This window comes from Tachypleus tridentatus, chromosome 13 (assembly GCF_004210375.1).
Source record: "Tachypleus tridentatus isolate NWPU-2018 chromosome 13, ASM421037v1, whole genome shotgun sequence".
Classification (NCBI taxonomy): domain Eukaryota; kingdom Metazoa; phylum Arthropoda; class Merostomata; order Xiphosura; family Limulidae; genus Tachypleus; species Tachypleus tridentatus.
Window position 1 is genome coordinate 104,338,443 of NC_134837.1, and position 12,075 is coordinate 104,350,517.

The following is a 12,075-nucleotide window of genomic DNA, read 5'->3' on the forward strand; positions in this document are numbered from 1 at the left end:
ATCTCACTATTTGTTGGTAAAAGAGTAGCCCAAGAGTTGGCGGTGGGTGGTGATGACTAGCCGTCCTCCCTCTACTCTTACAATGCTAAATTAGAAATAGCTAGCGCAGATAACCTTCGTGTAGCTTTGCGTGAAATTAAAAAAGTAATTGTTGATAAAGAAAAAATAATTATGGCACAAACATCATCTGATTTGGACAGTGTTCACTGTTGTTCGTTCTTTCTACCACACTGACACACACACACACACACACACACACACACACGTTTAAGTCAAGTTATCAATCTTGTATTATTTGAAAAATAGAAGTACAAAATAGAAGTAAAAACAAAGAAGATTTGCAAGAATCGAGATTACTTGTGTGGTATAATGTGATGTTAGGGTATTCAGGTTTTCCTCATTAAAACATACGAATCTCAATGTACCACTACTGTAATTGAACTCTTCTAGTACAAATGATTTTACGAGTAATGTATAATCAGCCCGGCATGGTCAAATGGCTACGGCGCTCGATTCCCCGTCGCACAAAACGTGCTCGCCCTTTCAACTGTGGGGATGTTATAATGTGTCGGTCAATCCCTCTATTTGTTGGTAAAAGAGTAGTCCAAGTGTTGACAGTGCGTGGTGATGACTAGCTAGTTGCCTTCTTTCTACCCTTACACTGCTAAATTAGGGACGGCTAACTCAGGTAGCTCTCATGCAGCTTTGCACACATTCAAAAGGAAACAAACACCTTGTAATGATGTGGATATTTTACATTTATAGATGTTTGCTAGTGCTACTCTTTGAACTCTATGTTTTATCACCGAGTGTTACTTTTACTATAAATAAAGTATCAATAAGCGCTGCAACTGTACTCTTACTGATTTACGAACGATTTTGGAGTGATCAGATAATTGCCACAGCTAAATAATAACACATGATGTGTGTGCAAATCACACTACGGGCAATCTAAAGATCCTTTTCTAAGGAGATATTGGAACATGACCATCAGAAAATATTTCATAATTTAACGCTATGAGATTGAAGCTTGGGACTTTTTAACTACAAAATACTGCATACGCACAATGTGATCTATTAAATTAAAAGATGCAATTTTAATGCATAAGTTACTACTATACATACCGTGAAAAAGTGGTCAGGCCAAGGCCTGACTGAACTTATCGCTTCCTACGACCATGTATTCCACAAATACTAGTATTGTTGTCAGTATATAGATAAAAATATATTAGATAATAACAAAGAGGTTTTTACATGTTTCAAAACTAAGCGGGAAGCGTTGTTGTTATTAAAGTACCTGTGCGTGTTCAAGCAATTAATATGCCGGATCTGGTTACGGATTGAAGGGTCCGATGTTCGGGATGTGATTCCTCTGAACACTCTCCGTACCTTGTACTGTGGTGATTTATAAAAGTGGTAGCCTATCGTTATTCAGTTGAAATGACGGGAAGAAGGCCTTGAGGCGACGCGTGCTTTTTGCCAGCTGCCTACTCTCTGGTCAACAGCTCAAAATACCTTGAATACAAGTATAGTATTGTACTTGTTCATGATCCGACCATTTAGTATGCATGGACAATAGAGCGCATACCTACGCCACGCGGTGTTGATCATATTCGACTCTCAAAAAATATGGAAATGTATCCCCTATGTCCGTCGTTATCAACGGAGATGGAGTATTTCTATTACAACAACGAGGAATAATTTTCTACATATGTCTACCAAATTTAATAAAAATCCGCTGATTTATGACAGTTATAGAGCAAAAATAGTGTGAAAAATTGGTTCCCATGTTAACATATATAGAGATGTGTTTTGGATTTTCGCGAATTTGCTGTGAGCTTGACCTTTCAAAACTAATTACTTCTAAGTTAGGTCACAGCCCAAAAGTATAACAACTTTTTGTTCCAATCCATTCAGGCCACTTTTTAGAAAATCTGCTGTCAAACACATATAGAACACACGCAAGCAATCACATGACACACACAAAAGAGAAAATACAACTTCTGTTCTTCTTTGGTGACAGAGGTAATAAAATTAAAAAAAGGATCAACATTACTATTTCGATAGCAGCGCTTCTTTATTCAGTTTTTGGGTTTTTTTTTTTATGTCCCTTTCAGGTTCTATCTCCGTGATTAAACATCTAGACTACGAAGACATCCGAAACTTTGTCTTGATTGTTGAAGCCAAAGATGGAGGAACTCCACATCTCACAGCTCAAGCTACTGTTAACGTCTCAGTCTTGGATGCAAATGATAATACTCCAATCTTTAACCAGGCTTCTTATCACGCCATCATTCGCGAAGACGCTTCAGTGGGACACACCATAGTTCAGGTAAATTTACCTCAAGTAAGTCCACCCTTCCAACCTGCGAGAAACGTCAATCATATATTATTCTCGTAACCCCCCGCTAGTGCAGCAGTAAGTCTACGGATTTACAACGCTAAAATCAGGGGTTTGATTCCCCTCGGTGGGCTCAGCAGATAGCCCGATGTGGCTTTACTATAAGAAAACACACACACACTTATTCTCGTAAAGTTTTCGCCCTCTTTTTAGAAGAGCTTCTTTATGGAATATTCTTCTTGTAAGGTTATCCTTCTCTGGAAAGAACTATTGTTCTGGTAAAGTTACCCACTGTAAGGAACAAAGTCAGTGGATATCATTCTGGTAATGCTATCCCCAACTAGGAACTCGGTAATGTAATATTATTCCTGTAAGATTATCGCTATCTTCAAAGAATCGATCAATGAGATATTATTATAGTGAAGTTATCATCTTCTGCAAAGAACCCGTTAATAGTATATTATTCTGGTAACTCTATCCTCTGCAATGGGATATTATTTTGTTAATGTTATATGTACCGAGTAATGTATTAATATGTTAAGGAATATTCCATTGCGAAGATTGCTGTAGTCGTTATACAACAATAGAGTTCTTTGGTTTAGCTACATAAGTAGATATATGACTTTTGGAATTCTAAACTTTGATTTTTTTGTACAGTGGTTTCATTAAATATGTCTCAGTTTTTGATACTAATATGTTCATAATTTTACACTGAATGCAGCTGTTTTATTGTGATAGTTAAACTTTTCACATATTGTAAAATATAGTATTTCAGTTTGTCAGCATTAAACGTATATTTGGCTTAACGTAGAGTTTCATGAGAGTTTACCTAAAATGTAATTTTTATTTAAATTGCAAAGTATTTAGTCTCATATTTTTTTCACACTTAAATCTCTACGTTTTGTATCACCTGTGAAACAGATAGATTGAGTAGTCACTTTTATTTTTCTCTGTCTAACACTCAGAATGTGTTTTCATAGTTTTATTTCATGCATATGCAATTGGATTTTCAGTAGGGGTGAAGGTGTTTTTATATCAGAGTGTGATAGAAATAATGAATGTTTCAATAGCGCTGAGTCATTCGAAGTGTGATTTATTTATTCAAATTAATGTAGCCGTTTTCTCTTGCTTTAGGTAAAAGCAACTGATGTGGACAGCGCTCCGAACGCATTTCTGTCTTATTTTATAACGAAAGGAGATCGATTTGGACAGTTCTACATTGACAAGGAAAAGGGTTATATTAAGCTAGCTTCTTCACTCGATCGAGAAAAGGTAAAGCCTAAAGCTACATTTGTTAACCTTTATAAATTAGTCACGCCTTTTCAAGTTATGTTCCAAAGCTTCCAATATGAAACAAATACGAAACTTCTAAAATGTTTTATAACATTCAGTTTGGGTTTTTCGTTGGATCCCCTCTCTTTTCTTTTTTTTCTAGTTATGATGGAAGCCTTATTATCAGTACAGATATATCGTTTGTATATTTATGACGAAACCTTGGGCTTAATGTCAAACAAGATTTAATCTACAAGAAGGAATTGTGCAAGAAGGGAAAAATATTTATGATAAGACAATTAAAAATTGTTTATTTAAAAAGAGGAATTGTAAGAAAGGTACAGAAACAAATTCAACAAAAGTGCAAATATTATGTTTTCAAGCCTACAACTTGGAATTCAAAAACGTAACAAACTAATCTGGAATACTGTCTACATTATTTCCTTAATCCTATTTTGACTCCATGTTTACAGTACTTATCAATTTTAGTGGAAAATAAATTTTAAGCATATTACATAATTTTCAACAGTTTACTGCTGCATTGGCTTTTTTCTCACACAAACATTATTTACTGAACCTGGTAGTTTTGTATCTGAGGTTTCGTGTAAACATGAGTTTAACAAGCAAATAACGAAAACCAGTGAATAAATTACCACTCACAAGAGTAGAGAAATCTACTATGGTAATCGTCTACTGTTAGAAAAATCACTGAAATGATAGATCTTCAAAATGGTAAATTCCAATTAATACGCATTAGTAAAACACCAGATTTTTCAACGGTAGGAAATGAGGAACTTTTTCAGGGCAAAAAATGAATGTTTAATTTCGTACAACGCTACACAAGAGATATTTGCGCCAGTCACCCCTAATTTAGCAATGTAAGAAAGTGTAAGGCAGCTAGTCATCACCACCACTGGCCAACTCTTGGGCTACTTTTTTACCAACTAGGATATACCGTCACATTTATAACGCCCCCACAGCTGAAAGGACGAGCATGTTTGGTGTGAGTGGGATTCGAACCCGTGACCCTCAAATTACAAGTCAAGCACCTTAACCACCTGGCTATGCCAGGCCATTGGCAAAAATTGAAGGCGCTTGAATTAGTTTTAAAACTACCCTATGACATACATAATACTTCATTCATTACTATTGTCCAGACTTGCAGCTTGTAAACGTATATTCAATAATAGTGAGGTTGGAGACACATAAATATATACGTTGTTTACTCTAATAAAACGAAGCATTTCTAATTAGTGTAACGGTGCTTAAATGGCTTCTAGATTTCTGCCATGCTTGAATGACTTCGAATAACTTATGTTGGTTGTGAAGAAGAACTTAAAATATTTTAGAGAATGGAAATCTGGACCTTCAAGAATCAACTTTAAAATAGCTTTACAATCTTCGCAGTAGTTTATTTAGTAGCTGTGCATAGATTTTGGTGCAGTATACCTAGTCATTTTTGCTGCTAGCTTTTGTGCTTGAAAAGAAATTTGGCCAGTAACTATGAAAAACTGATAAAGTGCCTTACTTCTCCTTCAGAAATTAATGTTAAAAATATTCTTATGGTCTACGCAGGAAATGTTTAGTAGGTTTATCCAGGATTGAATAGAAAATTCATAGCTATGCTGTTTACACGCTTATGAAACAATAATAATAATTTGAAGAACAAATGGATGAACTTTGAACTTTATTTAACTATCGAAAAATCATCTTTTTTGCTCTTATCAACATTTTAGCAACCTTAGCCACTGAGACAAAAGTCTGCTTTTTAATGTGGCTTTTATTGTATGTTCTATTATACTTTTCCTGGGCGTTGGTGGTTTATAATGAAGCTTTATATATTTTGCAAAGCACAAACTCTAGAATTTTCTGAGATTTATTTTGTATCAATGTTTCTATGTCGCGGTGTTTACTCCTTGAAATCGCTCTAGAAATATTACTAAAGATTCTGATTGGCTGTTTAGTTGAATTAAACGTATTTGTCCTTTTATCACAAGGTTTCCAAGTACGTGCTGGAAGTCGAATGTCGAGACAGTGGGGCGCCGTACCTCTTCAATAAAGTAATCGTATATGTTGAAGTAGCTGACGTAAACGATAACCCACCAATTTTTTCTAAACTTAACTATACAGTTATTCTAAAGGTAAAGTACGGAAAATCATTCTGAAATTTCTATATGTATCTCTGTGTAAGGTGTTTTATGTTAAAAATATAAAATATAAAAATATAAAAAAATATTTAATATAAAATATAAAAATTGTTAGATTTCCAAATCGTTGCTACATTTAATCTCTTCTGTCTTAGTTCTATGTCGTACGTACAATAAATATTAAGTTATCTGCGTTGCTTGTAAAAATCAGTGTATGTAATTTCATGGTTGTGTTTGCATCATTCCAAAAAAAGACATACCAAGGGTTCTAAAGATTCTGCATCATACGTGTACCCCTATCTGTGCTAGCTTGTCTTCTTCATGAAATTTATTCAGTTTATATCAAACTGATGTATTGATGTGTATTTATTTGTATTTACGTCAACTGCAAAAGATTTTCAGGTGTATTATATTTAAATGTTCTCTTCGTAATGAGTAACGGTTATACGTACATTAAGTTCAAAACCTTCATGCTATTTAATGAGAGTGTCTTCACTTGAGGCGTATCTCTCTTAAGAAGATATCATTAAAACAGATGTAAAGTCCGAAATAAGTTTTTTATTTATTACTAAAATATATATAAGAGTTGTTTAGATATAGATTAACTATCTTTAAGTATACTATACCTAGACATCGACTATCAAAGCTGAGTTTAGCATTTATGACAATAATTTTTTTGTATCTGTTATCTTCTCGTGAATTAAGACGTTTGTATTTTCTGTTTATACATCTCAGGAGGACAAACAGTCAGGATTTCCTGTTGTTAGTTTTACGGTCACCGATGAGGATATTGCTCCAAACACTGGACCATTTGTTTTTAGCATCATTTCTGGTAACGAGAATTCTTCATTCCAAATATTGCCTCAAGAAAACGTTTTGAGGACTGCCAAGAAACTGAGTCATCATTCCCGGAACAATTACACGCTCTGTGTCCAGGTTAGCGATGCAGGCCTTCCTCCTCTCAGCAGCCAAGCTTGGGTGACCGTCCTCATTGTTGAAGAAGGCCGTTTTGCTCCAACCATTATCCCACTCCAGATCACAGTGACTTCCTTTGGGGCTCGGTTTCCGGGAGGTGTTCTGGGCCGTGTTCGAGCGACAGATGAAGATCCTTACGACACTTTGACTTTCGACATTGTCTCTTCTCACAAAGAACTATTTCAGATCAACCACGAGAACGGAACTATATCGGCATTACCGGGTTTGGATCCCGGTGAATACAGTATCAATATAAGTGTGACTGATGATAAATTTACTTCCATTGACACTATTACCATCCAGAATAACGTGTTAACAGAAGAAGCTGTTAAACATAGTGTAATTGTTCGCATAGCAGACGTCAGCCCTGAACGTTTTATTCAGCTTTACCCAGAGGCCTTTCTCAAGTTTCTTCGAATAATTTTTCATGTTCCTTTAAAAAACGTTCAAATTATCAGCATACAAAAGGTAAAGACTATCTTTTCTCAGCGTAGTACAGAGTCACACGCTGACCTCGACGTGCTGTTCTGTGTTAGAAAAAGCCCATCGAGTTTTTACCCTTCTGATTTAATCCGCGGCCAACTAAAAGAAAAGGTGAAATCATTCCAGACTGATGTGGGATTAGAAATTCAGGAGGTGCGTTATTTTGATACTAGAAGTTTACTTATACTGAGCCTAGCATGACCTGGTGGGTAAAGCGCTCAACTTACAATCTGTGAGTCGTAGGTTCAAATCCCCTTCGCCGGACATGATCACCCATTTTAGTTTTGGGGACGTTATAATCTTTCGGTCAAGTCTACTATTCGTTGATAAGAGAACAACCCTGGAGTTGGTATTAATTAACCGTCTTCTCTCTGTTTTTTACTGCCAAATTAGAGACGTCTACCTGGAGAGAAAATGGTCGCTACTAGGTAAAATTCGCCTGAAATTCATTGTTTGTGCATCAGCGTCTGAGATGCCCCAGTGGTTGTAAGCAGCCTCGGGATTAAACTAAACTTACTTACGTTATAGACGCTCAACAACTTTAAATCTCTTTCTGTATATATATCGCGCCCCGCTAGTACAGTGGTAAGTCTACAGATTTACAACGCTAAAATCAGAGGTTCGATTCCCTCGGTGGGCTCAGCAGATAGCCCGATGTGGTTTTGCTTAAAAGGAAAACGCATAAACAAAAACTCACACCAAAAAACATATCACCAAATTTCTTGCCTCCTCTCCTTGTAAGTCGGTGATAATCTTATGAATTTAAAACGCTAAAATTTGGGATCCAATACCGCGCAATGAACAGAGAGCAGACAATTCATTGAGTAGCTCTACACTAAGAAAAAAATCTTCTGTTTGAAAACACACACCTGTAATTAAAAACCTTTCGCTATCCGCGTATTATGTGTCTACTGTATTTATTATCAAAATATTATCACTCTTTGGTAGTGAAGAACGTTTTTATTTTAAATAATTGCAGTTGTTTTAAGTAGAGTTGTATACAAAGTAACCTGTGGAATAACATCCCAGTAACAGTTTCAGAAGTGCAGTCTTTGTTACTCCCAGTATACTGAAACAAGAGTAATAAATGAAACAAAGTGGCTTTACGTTTGCCAATGTACAGTTCCTGTTCCTGAGACAACAATAAATTCCATTGTATTTTTTATGTGTTCTTTTACTGGTGCGAGTAGATATCTGATTTCACCTTCAGTATCGAAACATATTCCAGAACCTTCTAGTATTTTAGTACAGAAAAATGAATATAGTGTAACGAGTTTAACAATCAATATAGTGACTTCTCTGTGCATACAACACGTAAAGTAAGTAAAGAAAAAGTACAATAGAGTAGTAACAGCCACTACGTTAATTAAATATTTCGGAGTTACACACTTTCTCACATTTCGTTGACTTGTTTTTCTTAACCAAAGATCGATAGGTGATTTTTGTTCGTTCTATTTTTATATTTGTTTTAGCAGGTGTTAGCGAGGTTAATTGCACTCCACTCGTTCAGTCGCAAATGCACTATATACAAGCTCGCAATCTGTGTTAGCCTTTCATTCGACACGGCTGTTTACTGGGTTGATATTATAGATTAACGAAGTTGTTGTAGAAACTAATATCTCGGTGGTTATAATAACTTCTTATCCTGTTTTTTTTTTTGTTTTCTTCTAAAAATGATTCATATTTAAGCACATTTTGAAAACGAAAGCTATTCTAATATTAAGAAGAGTTTTTATAGAAAGATGGACTCATAGATTCATAGATAAAATAGACAAACAAAGAGAACCAGATATATAAATAAATAAAAGGAAGACAAATAGTGAGAAGGTAGAAAAAGATGCAAAAAACTACACATAAATTTTATTTTTATTAAAGATAGATAGAAAAATTTAATAAGATTTTTGATTAACTTGTAGATTATGGCTGACCGATGTTCCCCAGAGACATGCGAAAAAGGAGATTGTGTTGATAAAGTACAGATGGACGACAGAAACATTCAAGTCATCAGTGTAGATACCCGGAGCTTTGTGTCACATCGATTTCATCGAGTGTTTAACTGTCATTGTGAATCAGGCTACGGAGGTAAGTTAAATATGAATTGTTTAAGCCATTCTCTTATAGAAGAAGTATTCTCGGATACAAACAAAAACTTGTAAACATCACATGAAACTTTGTGTTGCACCATTTTCATTGATTAATTATTTTTCTGTCCCTCTGAGACATAGCGGGAAGTTATGTAAGAAAATATTATTCAGATTCACGTTTACGTAACTTACTCTTACCTACAGTATTATTTAACACTACTACTCATTGATGCAACATTTATTAAAAACAAACACAGGGGAATGTAGAAAAATCACCCCGTGTTTCTCAAGTGCAGTTCAGGTAGGCCTGGCATGGCCAAGTGTGTTAAGGCGTTCGACTCGTAATCCGAGGGTCGCGGGTTCGAATCCCGGTCGCACCAAACATGCTCGCCCGTTCAGCCTTGGGAGCCTTGGATGTGACGGCCAATCCCACTATTCGTTGGTAAAAGAGTAGCCCAAGAGTTGGCGGTGGGTGGTGATGACTACCAATTAGGGACGGCTAGCGCAGATAGCCCTCGAGTAGCTTTGCGCGAAATTCAAAACAAACAAACAAACAGATCAGGTAACTAGGTCTTCATAATTCATTAAGGAAGCTACTTACACGTGCAACTCCAAAATGTATTGTTAACAGATGTGCCTTATTTAGCCAATAAAGAAGTCTTAACAATGTATTTCGCGTTGCACGTTTGGATTTGGTTCATCCATTGCAACTTATTTCGTGATTGAGTAAAGCCAAAACTCTTGGAAAACGTAGGGGGCGGTGAATTTGCTAAACTTGTAAGTGACAACGTTGTCTGTTGTATTAGTTCATGCACAAACATTAAGTTGTATAACTTGTTACCCTGCTAAAGAAGATATTTTAATCTTTAATTAGATATATCACTTTTAATCTACTAGTAAAACATATTGGTTAAAAAAAATTCCAAGAAATCGGCCTGTCTATATGCTTTAGCGCCATCTTTTGGTAACTTATTAAAAATCAAGATACTTTGTTCGAGATGCATAAAAATAATTTCAAACCTGAATTTTAATTTATATGTTGCTTTTGAATAATTTTCTACCTTATTGTTACAATGTCTTTTTGTTAGTTTTCTCATATATACAAAAAATGCATCTAGTTATGTCATATTTCCACAGGCGGTGTGGATAGTGCTGAACTTTGGATCTGAGGTTCCATAGTTCACACTTATTATAACGCCAAAGCAACTTAAGCCTAACGCGCTTTATGACGCTCAAATCGTACTCTTTGATCTGATAAGAATAACACGAGAAGTGGCCACGAGTTGTGTTTATTAGCTGCCTTCCGATTAGTCTATTACTTCATATAAGGGACAACTAATGCACACAGTCATTACTTTTTTGAGTTCATGCAGGTAAAAGCTCATTAACGCTTCTTCTTGGAAGAATTCATTCAAAATATATCTTAGACTAGCATTATTTATAGTCTTTTAATGAAATTTTCTAGTTGTTGGAATTTAGTCGTTTGTTTGTTTGTTTTTTGGTATATTTCGACTATGGAACGATTAATGGTCCTTTTGTTTTGTTTAAATTTCGCCCGAAACTACTTGCGGGTTATTTGCTTTAGCCGTCCCTAAATTAGAAGTGATAGACTAGAGTAAAAGCGTCCAGTTAACACTAACTACAACTAACTCTTGGGTTACTCACTTATCAACAAATAGTAGATAGGGCGTCACATTATAACACCTTCACAATTAAAAAAGCGAGCATTTTTTGGTGATAGGGATTGGAACCCACAAACCGCAAGTCGTGCACCCTAGCCATCAGGTCATGCTAGACATCAGTTAAAATGAACTGATTTTGGTTAAGTAGTAAAATACATTAAAATTTGGGTTTTAAAATCGTTAGTAGCTAAAGAAAAAAATAAACTTGTTTTTTTAAGTCAATCTCAAGAGTTGTCAAAATGTTTTAACAAAAAATTAATATTGTAATTAATATGTAATATTACATAAAATGTAATGAGTGTGACTGTTTCGTCTTTAAATTGCTGTTCAGTTTTAATGATGTTTTACGTGGTTTATCGTTGCATGTCCGTAACTGATGATCTTCTTTTATCTATTGCTGTTCAGTTTTAAAGATGTTTTATGTGGTTTATCGTTGTATGTCCGTAACTGATGATCTTCTTTCATTTATTGCTTTTCAGTTTTAAAGATGTTTTATGTGGTTTATCGTTGTATGTCCGTAACTGATGATCTTCTTTCATCTATTGCTGTTCAGTTTTAATGATGTTTTATGTGGTTTATCGTTGTATGTCCGTAACTGATGATCTTCTTTCATCTATTGCTGTTCAGTTTTAATGATGTTTTATGTGGTTTATCGTTGCATGTCCGTAACTGATGATCTTCTTTTATCTATTGCTGTTCAGTTTTAATGATGTTTTATGTGGTTTATCGTTGTATGTCCGTAACTGATGATCTTCTTTCATTTATTGCTTTTCAGTTTTAAAGATGTTTTATGTGGTTTATCTTTGTATGTCCGTAACTGATGATCTTCTTTCATCTATTGCTGTTCAGTTTTAATGATGTTTTATGTGGTTTATCGTTGTATGTCCGTAACTGATGATCTTCTTTCATCTATTGCTGTTCAGTTTTAATGATGTTTTATGTGGTTTATCGTTGTATGTCCGTAACTGATGATCTTCTTTTATCTATTGCTGTTCAGTTTTAATGATGTTTTATGTGGTTTATCGTTGTATGTCCGTAACTGATGATCTTCTTTCATCTATTGCTGTTCAGTTTTAATGTTTTATGTGGTT

The 12,075-nt window shown here is 35.1% G+C and overlaps 1 protein-coding gene across 1 annotated transcript in view; it reads left to right on the top strand.

Moving 5' to 3' along the window:
• The window catches only part of LOC143237006 (fat-like cadherin-related tumor suppressor homolog), a 333,382-nt gene that overhangs the window by 305,734 nt on the left and 15,573 nt on the right, over positions 1–12,075 (top strand). The window contains exons 24-28 of the mRNA XM_076475799.1: positions 2,118–2,332; positions 3,476–3,613; positions 5,611–5,754; positions 6,496–7,371; positions 9,135–9,300. Coding sequence (XP_076331914.1) covers positions 2,118–2,332; positions 3,476–3,613; positions 5,611–5,754; positions 6,496–7,371; positions 9,135–9,300 — 1,539 coding nt within the window. The remainder of the gene's footprint in view (positions 1–2,117; positions 2,333–3,475; positions 3,614–5,610; positions 5,755–6,495; positions 7,372–9,134; positions 9,301–12,075) is intronic.